This window comes from Pollachius pollachius, assembly GCF_949987615.1.
Source record: "Pollachius pollachius genome assembly, chromosome: 12".
NCBI classification, from domain to species: Eukaryota; Metazoa; Chordata; class Actinopteri; order Gadiformes; family Gadidae; genus Pollachius; species Pollachius pollachius.
This window is the reverse complement of record NC_136945.1, coordinates 22,378,877-22,396,376: the sequence shown is the minus strand read 5'-3', so window position 1 is coordinate 22,396,376 and position 17,500 is coordinate 22,378,877. Positions and strand designations below refer to the sequence as shown.

General features: G+C 47.3%; 1 protein-coding gene across 1 annotated transcript in view; it reads right to left on the bottom strand.

Moving 5' to 3' along the window:
* Positions 1-16,631, bottom strand: part of mmp24 (matrix metallopeptidase 24) — a gene marked incomplete at its 3' end in the record, with an annotated part of 39,881 nt that extends 23,250 nt beyond the window's left edge. Inside the window, exon 1 of the mRNA XM_079747709.1 lies at positions 16,493-16,631. Within this exon, the coding sequence (XP_079603835.1) occupies positions 16,493-16,624 (132 nt within the window). The 5' untranslated portion in view covers positions 16,625-16,631. The remainder of the gene's footprint in view (positions 1-16,492) is intronic.
* Between the last annotated feature and the right edge of the window lie 869 nt (positions 16,632-17,500).

The following is a 17,500-nucleotide window of genomic DNA, read 5'->3' as shown; positions in this document are numbered from 1 at the left end:
CACACACACACACACACACACACACACACACACACACACACACACACACACACACACAAACACACACACACACAAACACACACACACGCGGGCAGTCACGCACTCATACACACACACAGTTACACAGCAATACAGCACCAGCCAGGCGAGATAACTAGCAGACTATTAGGAGCGGTGGTGGAGGGGTTAATCAGTCTGGGTGCCTGACGGCTAAACCATCCTATTTGATCTCTACTTCAAAGACCACTACCTCAGCTCAGCCTGCAGAAACACATTTTATATTCAACACCCTAAATGTCAGAGAGGAACACAGCATGCAAGGCAGGCTGGACAGAAAACACGCAGCGGATCTGGACTCCGAGCAGTGGAACCCGTTACCCATAATGCAGTGGGGCCAGGCTGCTGAAGATGGAGAACACGTTAATTATCCTAGGATCCTGCTGGAATAATGAATGCATGTATGTTAGAACCGACGCACTGCAGTAACTCAGCACCAACCAACACAGAGGCCGTGTGTCTCACCCGTTAGCGCTGGTTGGCCGGTGTCAGATTACGCACGTTGTTGGATAAGACGGAGCGTCAGGCCAACTGGGAGAGCATTAAGGTGGGCTGGTGTTGGTTAGGGCAGCGAGCGAGAACCTCAACGTACTGAAGAACAGACTTCAGTTCTGCAACCGTCCCAGGTAAGGAGCTTTTGAATTGAATTGAACTTTTGAACTCTGTGGTCCTATCCATGTTCCTCCACTCTCTCTCCCTCTAATTAAATTACATTAAAAGTGTTTAGCTGACGTTTTTGTCCCAAGCGACTTGCAATAAGTGCATCCAACCATGGTGATTCAACCCGAAAAGTGCACGAATCATGAGTACATCATTCTCTAATTCCCTCTCTCTCTCTCTCTCTTTCTCTCTCTCCATCGACTAAAACACTGCCTAAGTCATTGGGTTCATAGCAGTGTGTGTGTGTGTGCTAGCTTGCGGCTACAAGCTAAGCGGGGAAAGTGGGTGGAATTAAATAATTCACCAGCTATTTACACGACAATTATCACTGCATCATCACACACACACGCACTCACAAACGCACCAAACACGCTCTTACGCTCACTCACTCAAACACACAAACACACACACACGCTCGCTCACGCACTCACTCACTCACCCATCCACCCACACGTGAACACACACACACAAACACACACACACTATTTATAGTGTATGCTTATGTAGCTAGTTATATTGGACTGTGATGAAGTGTGTGGTACATTGGAATCTTTGTTGCAATGCAATGACCTATCGCCAGTAATGGCCAATATCCAATTAAAAATACCAATGACAGGGAAGTCCACTGAACTTTATGATCCAATAAGAGGTGCTGATTATTGAAAAGAATATGAAATTGAAACACAAAGCCCATCTCCAACAGCTATTCTACGGCCCATCTACGAGAAAACACCAAAATCAGCCCTTCACCATTACTTTGTCACAGAAAAATGTTCATCAATTTATGTATTGTGCAAACTTTGTATTTCATCAGAACTGAATCACAAAAACATGGACGGATAAGGTGCAGTTCCATCAACGTCGTTGGCGATCTGTAAATAAAGTTTTGCATTCAAACTCCGGTGGTCCGTCCGGGGGGGCTGTCAGGTTTTCTATGAGCCTGACGGCCCGGATCGTGATGAACACGCCGCGGTGATGAAGCTTGGCCGGAACCGCTATCTCTCGGATTATTTTAAACATCGGTAGCGCGCAGCAAGCGAAAAAAACACCAAAAACGTTCACAGCCAGGAGCGGCTCGTTCTAAATCACCGTCACTGCAGAAAAACACAACATCTTTTCATTATGGAGCTGTCAGTCTGCCGGCCGGCTCTGCCCTGGTTCAGTCTGAACCGGCGTTCTGTTAAACCACACAGCCCTCTCTATCGCTCAGTGAGGGTACAGAACTGATTACAGCTGCTGCAGAGTTCCAGCTGTTCCAGGTGTTAGTGTTATGTCCATGAAACCATCCATATTCACCTGTGTGGCTGTGTGAGTATCATTCACACCTTCCAGAGAAAAATGACTTGGTAGTTTTAATCAAGTACCCTTTTTAAGTACAATGTTGGTTATTAACGATGCAGATGGTTAATACAGAGGACCAACTCTTAAATGAGTAGCTCGGGTTTTATATTCAACTAGACAATATATTTTCTGGGCATTAGTGAGTTACTAATTACTATTGAGTCATTAAACAGCAGACCCTCTTCTTTTTGCTGCTTGTACTAGTAACTAATTAATATTTAGTCATTGAGCAGCACACTTTTCTTTTGCTACAGAAGAAGAAGAAGAAGAAGAAGTCAAATTTAATGTCAAGACACGGAGAGGCTGCTGGGAAATTAACGAGCAGCAGTGAAGATCGTCAGGAGATGTCCTCTGTCTCCAGTAAACAGTTGCCGTGGCAACGGGCTAGCCACTCAGCTAGCAAAGTGGCGCGGCAGTCTTCTGGGGGCGGCCTGTCGCTGGGCGGGCGCCAGGAGTCAAAGCGTTTAAGCGAGCCAATGGGAAGCCGGCGGCCAAAAGGAAGCTCCACACTTCATCAGAGGTCCTTTGTGAGACCAGTGATTACTACGATTCCATCGGACGACCGCACTCACAATCATTCGGAAAAGCCTGCAACCACTATGTTTAAGATTAATTGTGTTTGGGCAGTTGAAACACTCAACTACAGGCGGCACTATGAGTCTTCACTCCAACGATGAATAATGAAATATATAACAAATAAACAAGAAAGGCCACTTTACTCGCTTGATTGTTTATTTCAGGGTTTGGGAATCGGCCCTCATTCATGGTAACCCGGGTGACAACAAAAACCTCAACATCCAAACGGTTTTGATGGAGCTCTGTCTTGTTTACTGCCTTGCTGTTCTATCGTTGAGCATCTGTCTGTCTGTATACCTGTCCGTCTTGCAGTCCTCCCTCCCACCCCCTCAGGGCTATAAATAGAGCCAGCCTCCTTCTAAACTATTTACCATCCGCCATCCTGGGGCCAGCGAGGGCAGACTCCCCAGACGGGGGGGGAGGGAGGCTGGGAGCAGGCACCGCCTCTGGCTCTTCAGACAGCATCTTCACATTTGGGCTAATATTAGATATATACATTGAATTAGACTGAATCGTCTGCTCATTCTCCAGGGGCTCTGACACAAATATAGACGTGTGTTTAGGAGCAGGTAGACGGCAGGCCAGCGTGCTCTAGGCTGCAGACAAGAAGGTGACAGACACTGGGTATTGAACCCATAACCTTTTAATTACCACACTAGCCACATCAATGTCCCGCCCCCGTGCGTAGGAATCAGTACTATAGGAGACGTATGAGCCTCACTTGAATCGGAGCAGGAAGGTGTGAGCTCCCCTTGGCTGGGATGAGCCACGGTCGTCTGTGTCACAGCTCATTAATCACAGAATATTAACGCAGGAAGAATGATGATCTGCTCCATTTAGCACAACTGGGACAGCCAGAGCGCACGCATCCCGTCGTCTGGAAGAGGAGCGGAGCTGTGATTAATACAACACCTGGGTGCAGCCGCCGCGACGTCGCTGGCTGAGATATAGATCAGATGAACAACAGGGAGGAGAGAGAGAGAGGCGAGTCAAGGCAATCACCGAGCCCGTCCAATCAGACAAGGCCCAGGCTGTGTGTCACGCATCTCATCCAATCGAATGAGGCCCAGGGTCTTTGTTATGCATCCCGAGAGCAGGACACTGTTTCCAATAATGACCGAGACGCACGCCAATACGGCCAAAGCTAATGGGTCCATGTGTAACCATGTGATCACAACGGCCGGGCAGAGATGCACAATGGGCACATCACTATGTGCGCCGACACACACACACACACACACACACACGCTGACACACACACGCTGACACACATGCCAGCACAGAGAAAGGCATACCCTTGCATGCACAAACACACACAAACACACATGCACACACACACAAATAAATAAATACACACACACATGCTAGCACAGCACCACACATAGCCTTGCAAGTGGAAACACACGCAAACACACATGCCCACACACACAACACATTACCAACAGAAACACTAATGCATGCTTGGATGCAGACACACTCTGTAACCCCGGCTCCATCCCCTCCACACTCCCCTCCGTATCTGCCCGCCCCGGTCCTCGTGACATGAAAGATCTAAACTTATCTTCATCAATAATTCCTGCTGTGCGCCAGAATTAGTTGTGGAGGCAGTGGAGCAGCAACCCTCCTATCCAGGACGCTCTCTCGTACTCTCCGCTCTGGCGTTATGTAGCTGTGTGCCCTCCTGGTTCACAGCTACATCTAGTTATTCAGGGCAGCCTGATCTCTGATTTCTGAAGTGAGGCAGAGAGCAATACGAGCAAATACAATCGGAATCGGAGCCATTAAAAACACAGGAAATCCAGTGCTGCCAAACTAGTTTCAAAAGCAACAAACAGTGAGTGCAGAGAAGTTCTAGGAATCAGTTAAATGGTTGGTATTGTTTAATCTGTGGCAACAGACACAAATTTATTTACTTTAATTTAAATCAGCTTTGCTTAACCTTTGGGTTTGCCCAAAATGGCTCTCGATCCATTTGGAGTTGGGTCGTGGCTCTACAACGCGCAGAATACTCTTAGGGGGTGCACTGATCCGTTAGTTACCGAGAAAAATCGGATCAGATGATCCGAAGCCAATCACACATTTTATAACGCAAGACCAGCCGATCCGAAACCGATAACCGATTTGGTTTAACAGTGAATTACAAGCTGCACTTGTGAGGTTTGTTCAAATTCCTCTAAAGCACAGACCTTTAAAAAAACTATTACTTTATTATGGATGAAAGCCAAGTCACGAGTCATGAGATCGGTTGTTGTAATCTGCAGATCTTAAATTGATCGGCCAATCACTGATCACATGTTTATGACGTATATCGGCCGATAATAATCAGTGGCCGATCAATCGGTGCATCACTACTCAGGGCATATGGTAATTGGTAATCCTACTCCGGTGTGCTATGAGTTTTCAGAATGTGTGGTTGGTTCCCACCCACACACTCAAAATTCGCTTTTGGGTCCGGAGATGATAAAGTTGAGAAACAATTAACCTTGAATTGAACTCCTGACCTCTAGCCCCAGAGACACAGAGCTCTGTCTGTCCCTACCCAGACCTCCTCAGAAGATCTAAGCCTGAAGATCTCACCAAGACCAAACCAAACTCAAATGACCACCTCGACTGTCAACAATGTTTGCATTGGTTACTACATAATTACATACATTACTACTTCATTTTGTATCTACATTTCTACAACTCTACTACTAATATTGCGCATATATATTCTCTGTAGATTCAATCCTATTAGAATTGTTTACAATCTTTTAAATCAATGTGTTGTAGTCTCTGCTGTGAAACCTTCATTTCCTTTCTGGGATTATTAAAATACACGTAAATTCACTCTGTTTTTTTACCACTTATTTGAGATTTAATTAAAATACACCTGTTTTCACTGATGTACTTTACCAATTATCTGGGGAATTCAGGCTAAATGAGCATCATAAGATTTGCTTTAACTGTGGTTCCGCTTTACAGTTTCTCCTTATTAAAATAAACACATTTTATAAAGCCTTCGAATCCTTCCAACTACAAGGCAGCACCAAGAGATTACATCTACAGGAGAGTCTGGAAGCGAGCAAACAAGGAACCCAAACTACATCACAAGCCGAAATGCAAGTATGAAAGTATGATAAGCCATACTTCCCTCCTGATTGAAAATCAAGACAGCCAGAAAGCGTCCTGGGAAGCACTCGGGGAGACGTTGGGGCTTTTCATCACCATGGAGAACAAACACAAACACACACACACAAACACACACAAACACACGCCTGTGCGCACCATACACACATACACACATGTCTGCGCACACACATACACGCACGCATACACACATACACGCATGCACACACTTACATGCACAAAAACATACACACACACAAACGTGCCTACGCGCACACATGCACAAAGGCAGGCACACACACACAAACATACGAACAAATGCACACACTTGTACACACTTACACACACACACTACTTAGTTTTCAGCCCGACTCAAGAGCATAATAAGCAGTTGGTCTGGCTCTCAGGCAGATGGGGCGAACACAAGGGACTGGGCGGACATTTAAGAAGTTAAAGGTTCAACTTTACAATTTTACAGATCACTCAAACTTAAAGAGAGTGCTGCTGTTGGTTATTTAATATTCTACTGAGTACACACTGCACACGCATCGTCTCAACAGGCCCAGACTAACTCCCCTCCCTCACACACACACACACACACACACACACACGCACACACACACACACACACACACACACACACACACACAGACAAACATACCAAAGGGCAACCAGACACACAAACACACACACACACACACATACCAATAGCAACTAGACACACAAACACACACCGAACATACCCAAATCATCTACACACACGCACAAACCCAGATACATTTCCATGTCCATAATGTAATATAAAACCTCCGGGGGATTGAAGCCATGAGCTAACGTCTGAGGTGTCATGTTACACAGCACGCTAAGATGCTAACACACTTACACACTGAGAGAGGAGAGGAGAGAGGAGAGGTGAGGAGGAGAGAGGAGGCTGTTGGATGAGAGGAGGTGGGATAAGGAGAGGAGATAGGAGAGGAGATAGGAGAGGAGAGGAGTGGAGAGGAGGCTGTTGAATGAGAGGAGGTGAGGTAAGGAGAGGAGAGGGGAGAAGAGGAGGGGAGAGAGGGGGGGAAAGGAGGGGAGGGGAGGGGAGAGAGGGGGGGAGAGGAGGCTGTTGAATGAGAGGAGGTGGGATAAGGAGAGGAGATAGGAGAGGAGATAGGAGAGGAGAGGAGTGGAGAGGAGGCTGTTGAATGAGAGGAGGTGAGGTAAGGAGAGGAGAGGGGAGAAGAGGAGGGGAGGGGAGGGGAGAGAGGGGGGGAGAGGAGGGGAGGGGAGAGAGGGGGGGAGAGGAGGCTGTTGAATGAGAGGAGGTGAGGTAAGGAGAGGAGAGGGGAGAAGAGGAGGGGAGAGAGGAGGGGAGAGGAGAGGAGGGGAGAGGATGGGAGAGGAGAGGGGAGGAGAGGGGAGAAGAGGAGGCTGTTGTATGAGGAGGTGAGGTAAGGAGAGGAGAGGGGAGGCGATGAGAGGGAAAGACACAAAATTGTATTATTATTAATTGCTCTAACCTTAAAACATGATTGATTTTATTGTTTGATATTTGCGGGCTTGTGTTTCTTGTTCCTTTATTCCGACCTGAAGATTCATGTTTTTATGTATGATTAGTAATTAGTTGCTTGTGTTTTAATGATTTTATCTTAACAACGTCATCAATCATCCGGGTGCTTAAAGATTCATTATGACTGGATTAAACTGCACCTTGGAGGCGAAAACAATTTAAAAGATTACCTTTAAGATTCTAATCAACTACACTACACTTCAGTTCACCACACTACACTAGATGAATGGATGGGCAGATGGATGGATGGATGGAATGGAAATGTGTTTTTGGAAGCTATGGTTATATAGTTCAATGAATCTACATCAAACATTTATTTTTTTTCACACATTTATTATGTTATGCATATTATCATGCTTCTCTTTGTGAAGTATATTTAAATCCTTGAGTTCATTTTGTATAGTGTTGCATTCAAAACCACCGCTACGGCACCATATCTGGTAAAACGGGTTATTGCAGCTACTGGGCGGCTGCTTCTGATTGGCTTTGGCAGGTAGCAGGTGATGTCATCCACCGGCCAACTGGTGGAGGGAACCAGGTGTGTTTATATTTACTACAGATAGAGCATGTGTGGAGGTGGATGAAGGGAGAGAGACAAAGAGAGATGGAGAGAGACAAAGAGAGATGGAGAGAGACAAAGAAAGATGGAGAGAGACAAAGAGAGATGGAGAGAGACAAAGAGAGATGGAGAGAGGGAGGAGACAGAGAGAGAGAGAGACGTAGAAGCGTAGATGTAGAGAGATGGGGATAGAGGGGAAAGAGAGGGATGATGTAAAAGAGGAGGTCAGCAAGAAAGACAGATCTTAAGTTATAAATATAAAAAATAGATGGAAATGAATAGGCTGACAAAGAGTGAGAGAGAGATAATGAGAGTGAAGTACGGAGAGGAAGAGGAAGGGAGTTAGAGAGAGAGAGAGAGCAAGAGAGAGAGAGAGAGAGCAAAAGAGAGAGAGAAAGAGAGCGAGAGAGAGTGAGAGAGAGAGAGCGAGAGAGAGAGAGAGAGAGAGATGGAGAGAGAGAATCAGAGAGCGATGGAGAGATGGACAGAAGAAGAGAGAGAATGAGAGAGGGGGTAGAGAAAGATAAAAAGAGAGGGAGAGGAGAGAGATGGAGCTGGAGAAAGATAAAGAGAGAGATAGAATCAGCAGAGAAAGGTACAGAAAGGGAGGAGAGAGACAGAGGTGGAGAAAGATAAAGAGAGAGATAGAGGGGGGAGGAGGAGAGAGAGAGAGGGAGTTGGAGAAAGTTAAAGAGAGATATAATTAGCAGAGACAAGTAGAGAGAGAGAGGAGATGGAGACAGAGGTGGGGAAAGATAAAGACAGAGAGAACAAGCAGAGAGGAGGGGAGAAAGAGGAAGGGAGTTTGGCAGAGGCAGGGCAAGAGTTGAGTGGAGCTAGAAGAAGACGAAGAGGAGAGGAAGGAAGAGGTGGAGAGATATAACAGAGAGACGAAGAGGAAGAGAGGGGTGGAGAGATATAACAGAGATGAAGAGGAAGAGAGGGGTGGAGAGATATAACAGAGAGATGAAGAGGAAGAGAGGGGTGGAGAGATATAACAGAGAGATGAAGAGGAAGAGAGGGGTGGAGAGATATAACAGAGAGATGAAGAGGAAGAGAGAGGTGGAGAGATATAACAGAGATGAAGAGGAAGAGAGGGGTGGAGAGATATAACAGAGAGATGAAGAGGAAGAGAGGGGTGGAGAGATATAACAGAGAGATGAAGAGGAAGAGAGGGGTGGAGAGAGGAGGAGTGGGGTCGAACAGAGAGTGTGTCGATCATGCGTGTGAGAGTGCTGTTCTCCCACTGTGTAATGGGAGAGGACAGAGGAGAAGAGAGGAACGTGCACACATACGTGCACGCTCCTTCCTGACATGGGGCATGGGGAGAGGACAAAGAGAAGGGCTGATAAGAAAATCAGTAAATCCACTCCCCCTCACATGCACGCAAACACATGCTTATACACACATATGCACACACACGCACAGACATACACATGTATCACACACACACACACACACACACACACACACACACACACACACACACGTATTCATGCATTCACACACACATGCATCACACGCATTCACGCAATCACATGCCTCACCCACGCGCACACACACGCACATGCAAGACCCACACACATTCACACACTATGACACAACCACACAGATATATAAATGCTGGCTGGAACACACACCACACACACACACACACACACACACACACACACACACACACACACTCGCCCACTCACACAACAAACACACGTACACATGCACTTTCTGACACACGATAGCAGGTGCACACTTGCACATGCACACAACCTACTCCCTCGCACCTACTCACTCACTATTGCACACACCCACACACACTCACATACACACTGTACTAACCACACTGAAACGCAAACACGGACATGCAACACAAAAATACCCTAATATGCGCACACATTCATGCACACACAGCACGTACACACTTCCTAACACAGGTTCAACACACAACACAGACACAGACGAACACACTTTCAGTGTGGCACTAGCATGGAGGCACGCACACATGTATATAGAAGGGCACAAACACACCTTCCCTTCTCTCGAAACACACAAAGGGCTGGTTGTGTGTGTTTACCAGCTGTACGGCAGCGTCCCCTAGGCTGCAGTGACCTGCGCTGACCAGCAGGGGGCCAACACAAAGCCACCGCCAGGGACGGTAAACACACCTTGACAGCTTCCTGCTCACTTCATCATCATCACCATCCATTTCACCACCATCACCCTCATCACCACTATCGTCATCATCATCATCATCACTGTTATTACCACCGGTCTTAAAGGCCACCTCTGTTATCTTCATCATCCTCGTCAACACCAGCGTCATCGTGTTTACTGCGGCTGCCATCCCCATCGCCAACCCACCTCAGACACAACGTCTGAGTTGGTGGGTATCACCCTGCTCTGGTACACCTCGACAGGAGTACGGTAGTAGTATACGTTAGTAGAACGTAAGTAGTGGGGGTACCGTAGTACTACTGTATTAGCATAGTAGTTGTACTGTAGTAATAGTGTACAAGCACAATGGTAATACTGTATTAACACAGCAGTAGTACTGTAGTAATAGTGTATGAGTACAGCAGTAGTAATGTATTAGTATAGCCGTAGTTGCACTGTAGTAGCACTCTTCCCCTTTGTCTTCACACTACCTTGGTTGAAGATGGGACATGGAACACAGAACACGGAAGGTAGAACATGGCTTATGGAATATTGAACGTGGAACGCGGCAGAGAATAGGATATAGGCCGTAGAAGGTACAGAGTGAACAGAGAGGCGGATGTCATCCAGGGAAAGGAGACGTGATGACACACGGGAGAGATCAGAACTGAGCGCTCGTTATAGCCACTGTTATTTATGAAGGATCATTGTTATTAGACCTCAGCGAGCTATAAATTATGTTTCAGGAGTGCCAGCGTGGCTTTCCCCATATAATCAGATAATACTGTACTAGTAAATATGGATTCATCGCCCAGTGTTACCGAACAGATATGTAGATGTTTTAACACAGAAGTGCCCTATTGGATGACATGTGAGCGGAACTGTGAATATTTATGGGTAAATATAACACCAATTATATTCAGAAGCCTATGAAATAAGGGTCATCATTGTCATCACCACCACCTCCGCCATCATCAACATCAGCATAAAAATCATCATGTTCATCATCGTCATCATCATTTTCACCATCATCATCATCATCATCATCATCATCATCCGCTTCATCCTCCTCATCCTCCAAACAAACACTCGGCTTAGTGTTCTTTGTGTTTCTGTTCCAGACGGAGACAAAGAAACATGAGTTCAGCCATCAGACAAAGAACGCCACGCTGTCACCCACCTCTCTCTCTCTCTCTCTCTCTCCTGTAAAACATCCAGCTCATCCTACCTCGTCTGTCTCTCTTCCCTCCCTCCCTCCTCTTCCTCTGTGTTTTGGTCTATTATCCCCCTCTGGTTGGTCTCTCTCTCTCTCTCTCTCTCTCTCTCTCTCAATGCAACCCTTTTTCTCAGGCTCTTTTTGTCTTTTCTTCCTCTCCACCTGTATCTCTCTGTCTTTCTATTCGCCCTCTCTTATCTCTGGGTGTCTGTGTTTCCCTCTCTTCTCTCTGTCTGGTTTCTCTTTGTGGGTCTGTGTCTCCCTCTGTTCTCTCTCTTTCTGTCTCCCTTTGTCTCTCTCCCTGAGCCCTTGGTTCTCTACCTATACTGTTCCTATACTGTTCCTATACTGTTCCTCAGGAAGAGGAACAGTATAGGAACAGTAGAGTCCGGTACAAATAGGTTTAGTAGAGGAGAAGTATAGTATAGTATAGTAGAAGTACAGTACAGAAAAAAGTGGGTTATATTTCTCTCCAGTTCTCAACCAGTTCAAATGTTTGACGGAGGTGTGGTAATATGAGATAAAATGAGGAGGGTGAAGAAGACGAGGATGATGATGATGATGACAATACAAACCAATGGTAATACATCCTAATGATAATGGCTACGAAAACATAATAATGATAAAGTTAATATAATAATGACGACCACTCTGAAGGGCTTCCAGACAGACTTTGGGAGCGACTCCATGTCAGACCCCAGCATCAAGCACGCCCTCTCATGTTTCCACCGTCGGCTCACAGCCCCTCCCCAACAGCATCACATCCCCAACAGCATCACATCCCCAACAGCATCACATCCCCAACAGCATCACATCCCCAACAGTATCACATCCCCAACAGTATCACATCCCCAACAGTATCACATCCCCACAGCATCACATCCCCACAGCATCACATCCCCACAGCATCACATCCCCACAGCATCACATCCCCACAGCATCACATCCCAAACAGTATCACATCCCCAACAGTATCACATCCCCACAGCATCACATCCCCACAGCATCACATCCCCACAGCATCACATCCCCAACAGCATCACATCAACACCAGCATCACATCCCCAACAGCATCACCACGAGGATCAATGAATGGACCAAACTAGTCGTATATGTGTAGTAGAAAGGTGTTTAGATTCTAATTAAAGGGGCCCATTACACACATCATCTGTGTGACGCTAGGTGTGACGATTAGCTGCGATGTGGATCAGCCATTGTAAAAATCACCCCCCATCATTCACCCCCACTTGCGACGGCATTCAAGGGTGAAATGGTTAACCCGGATGTATGACGGGTAGATAGGCCAAACTAGGGCTGGTAAATTAATATTCGAATTTAATTTCTGGGGAATGTTACCAGCCCTAGGCCAAACACCTCGCTGGACGCTGAGGATGTCACGATAGGCCGGTCCGCTCGGCTCCCGATGGCTCGTCAACATCAGGACCGGTGGATCCTGTAATAAACGGACCGAGCTAAAGCGACTGCTGACATCAACGGTTCTGTCTGGCGGCCTACTATTAAAGTCCACAGAGGAAATATAGTATCAGGGAAGAACACACGTTCATCCAAACACAAGCAACCTCCTATCGCACGCATACACAGACACACACCTGCACACACACCTGCACATAGACTCAGTGTCTGTTTGCACCCTGAGGCCTGATTCTGAGCCGTGCGTCTGAAGAGCTCGCTGCCCGTAAATGAAGCTGCTGATCTTGCATAATATTAGAAACGCATTGCATATGTGTACAACGTGTACCCGTTTTTCTGTCATGCGCGTACACACACGCACACACAAACACGCACACACAAACACGCACACAACAACCCACACATGTGCTTTGGACGAGGCAAAGTGGGACAGATTCCACAACCTGCACTGCTCTCAACTGCTAGATATTAAGAATATTTCACAGAATGTTCCACAGAATGTTCCACGGAATGTTCCACAGAATGTTCAACAGAATGTTCCACAGAATGTTCCACAGAATGTTCCACAGAATGTTCAACAGAATATTCCTGTTTCAACTGATATTCACGACCAACATGATAATGTCGACTGTAGACCACATCTTCCTCAGGAGGTGAAGCGAAGGGGCTTCATCGCTCCTCACAAAAGGAACGTTCTATCACGAAAACATCTGGAGAACAAAGAGTACAAAGAGTAAAGAAAGAGTAAACAAAGAGTAGCTGGGGCGGCGTTCTGATTGGATGGCACCTGGGTATCACGCTCCAGCTGTGTAATACGAAGACATCATATGGAGAAGTTCATTCCGCACGCACGCACACATGCAGACAAAGGCGACGCGCGCGTAGCGCGGCAATGTCACCATCGCTCGTCAATGTCACACTGTACATTGCGTTGACGATAAATAACACGGAATGATGTCGAGAGTAAAGGACAGCTGGAGCCACAGCTGTCCGTCAATACCGCACCGATCGACCCATTTCCCATTGATCTGTCATTCAAGAACAATGGACCACAACCAGGTCAACAAACTAATTATTTATCGTGTCGTTGGCGTAGCAGTAGTCGTACACACACACACACACACTGCACACACAAAAAGGACTATTGCAGTACCGGTAATTGCATTCATTTTCACAACATCACAACAACATTACAACATGTTTGATCAATGAAAATGATCTTTCTCTGTGTTTTTGTGTGAGGACGTACCCTGACTTGGTACCACCACGGCCATGTATTTCAAGATCAATACATAAACCTGATAAAAAACGATTTGCACTTAGTACCCCCTCCTGTGTGCCAGAACCGCACGGTAAATAAAGTCTGTCAGGAAGTGGGAACACCTCTTCCGCAGGAAACTGCGAGAGAACCCTGTTTGTCTTGTTCGCCGAGATCTGAGCCACTACATGAAAAGCTCTCTGGACAAATGTGTTGTTTTGTGGCCTTGAAGAATCCCAAACAGCATGACTCACTGAGAGGACTGAGTGCGCCCAGAGTACACTCTCTCTCGACGCTCAGCCCACTAACACAGACGCCGGAGATACAAATCCCCCCAACACACTCCACAGCCAAGGCCGCCGTACGGGCACAACAGCCAATGGAAGACCCACGCTTCAGTGTTTGGTGGTTATCTAGTCATTTTTAGCGGACGCATTTGTCCAAAGTGGCTTACAGTGGATTCAGACGGTCTTGTTCGGCTATTAGCTGAGGATTGTTTAGGAGCTTATCTTGAATAAAGCCCAATGCACCTGACCTGTCCCCAGGTCTCCCCAGACCTTTAAATAGGCCTGGGGAGAATGTAGAAGTCTGAAGTGTAGAAGGCTATAACGGCTGTTAATATACAGTGGAAACGCTCCTGTAAGTGTATTAATATAGTGTGACAGTTGACATGTGTATTTAAGGAGTGATTGGATGTTAGAAGGGACATCTGTTGTAGGAATAAGGTCCAGAGGCAGTAAACGCAGCATGGAGAATGCTGAGTTCTTTGTGTGCCACTGGTGTGGCCACAGCATCGCTCTGGACTAAATTAATTAATTAAATATATTTCAACCTGCTTCCCTAACAGGTGAACAATCCATGCTGCACCGAACACAAAATGTTCCTAGTCCACCATGGCAGGTGCAATACAGCATTGATAACAAACATCAGGAGTATAGGTAACGGGACGCTTTTGACAAACAAATGGATCCTATCCACTGTCGTTGGATATATCCCAAAGACCCTCGGCCACGAACAAACACAGCCGAAAAAAAAATCCACATTAACGCAGTTGCATAATCTCCCCTCTCGAGTCGCACGGCGTGCCGAGTTAAAACAAAGAAGTTTGGTCCCGATTTCCATTTCCTTTGTGTGTAAAGCAGCGACCCAACACGTGTCAACACCGCGGCCACGGAACCGTCGACGGTAAAGAGGCGCCGTCGGAGCGCAGTTGGGTTGTTTTATTTAACGGTGTTTGTATTTTTAATGTGTTTAAGCCGCTTTTTCCACATTATTCTTTCCTCCCATCTGTCTTTCTTTCTCCGGCCGCCTGCCATGCAGATTAATTATGGAGGAAGAGCTATATTTGGAGAGCGAGAGCGAGAGCGAGAGCGAGAGCGAGAGAGAGAGAGCTAGAGTTGGGATGTGGATGCTCTGTCCGTAGGCCTTCATCAAAGCACTACTTTGCAGTAGTAGTGGATAGGGGATATCGGTTTTGATGTGCCTCGCGTGCTGATGGCGAGGCTGTTATCAATCAAATGGATCCCACATGTTGCCAAGCCCCCCCCTCTCTCTCTCTCTCTCTCTCGCTCTCTCTCTCTCTCTCTCGCTCTCTCTCTCTCTCTCTCGCCCACACATCACCCGGCTGCTGTTGTTGTTGCTCTCTTCAGACACTCACACAAAGCACATGGGTTTACGTAGGTAGTGGCCTTAAACTCGGCTTCTTTAGGATAAACGTGTCCCTCACTGATTTGCATTAATAGCAGCAGGCCGCCTCTCTGCAGACGGTATACATGTTGTCTGACTGAAAGGACATCCCGCCGCCTTCTCACCGACCACCGCTAGAACAGACGTTGTTTTTTTCCCTCTCAAACGTCCAATCAGTCGAGAACGCGTTGGATGTGCTCGGGGTTCCGGGCTGTTAGCCTCGGGAAGAGAGGCTGTTAGCCCGGGGAGGAGAGGCATGGCAGCCGGAGCAAATAAAACTCGGCCGGTGCTGTTAAAGTCAACGGACCGTGAAGCCACCTTTGTTCCTAAAATATAAATTCAGCGGATAACCACGGACAACCCAACCCTGGCCATGCGCTTATTAAATGACTGGAACGACGCGAATCTCTTGTGTTGTGTTTGTTGACTGACTCTATTCCTTTACTCATGTTTTTACTAGTTTATTTTCAAGAGGCTGGATGTCACAGGCTGGATGTCACTTTACAGGGTAGCGGGAGCGCGCGGGCATCATAGAAAAGCGAGTCTTTCCTGAGCGCGAGACGGCAGTTAACGGGGTGCCGTGTGCAGGTGGAACGGGGTCGCGTGCTCCCGTAGCTCCTCGCCGTACCGTGGAGGGGGGGTGGGGGGGAGAGAGTAGCGAGGTACGCGAGAGAACTAAGAAGTCCCGAGCGCGGGACGAACCGCACACAGCCACAGGAGGAGCGGCGCGCGACTCCCGTTCCGTCTGCACGCGCTGGGCGGGAAATGAAAACCCCCACGCGCGGTTGTTTCCCAACGTTCCCATCGTCTCGCGAAACAAGAGTCAACAACAACAATACGCACAAAACACTTAGAAACGTCCTTTTAAACGAGAATAGCAGGCACTCTTACCTCGACGATGAGCGTCTTGTCGTCCCCGGAGACGCACACTACCCAGAAGAGGAGGTGGAAGTAGCAGGTCTTCCAGCACAGCCCCGGGAGCCCCGCTTTCCGCTTCCCTCTCCTAACTCCACCGTCCGCCATGACTGCCACCCCCAAATACCCCCGTTCCACACACACACACACACACACACACACACACACACACACACACACACACACACACACACACACACACACACACACACACACACACACACACACTCACACGCACACCAAACACTCCTCCTTTGGTGATTTCCACGCTCCCGTTTTCGCGCTCCTCCAAGCCGCCTTGTTGTTACCGGAGAAAACGCTCCGACCGCGACCGTGCCTTCGCCATCCCGGGTGCTTCTGTGCTCTCTCCGGTTCAAACGGAAAAACCAACCTTGTGTTTTGCTATACTTGACAAGTCCTCATTGCGCAGACTCTGTTCGCTACCCGCCGGGGGGTAGCGTAGCTCTTTGAGCAGGTTGACGGTCGTTCCGCGCAGGTATCGTTGGAGATGAAGCGCGAGGCGGAGGGATGGAGGTATTTATGAGAGGTGCTGAAGCGCAGTACCGCTTTCCACCGTGGTGTGTACCGGGGCGCTAGAGAGACGCAAGGAAACAGGAGCCTCCTCCATGGTCCCTCGCTTTCGGTCTCTCTCTTCTTTGTCACACAAACACACACACACACACACACACACACACACACACACACAAACACACACACACACACACACACACACATATAAAGTACAAGCTATCAGCACGGTTGAGTTTGTTTGTAAAGATGAAAATAATATATTAATAAATACATACTGTATGTTTGTGTGTGTGTGTGTGTGCGTGTGCGTGCGTGTGTGTGTGTGCGCATGTGCTTGTGTGCGTCTGTGTGTTTCTGTTGAAACATACTGATCTAAAGAAATGTTATTATTAAGTAAGAGAGATTGCACATCCGCAAAATATAAATATGAATAAACCATCCCTTAATTACCCT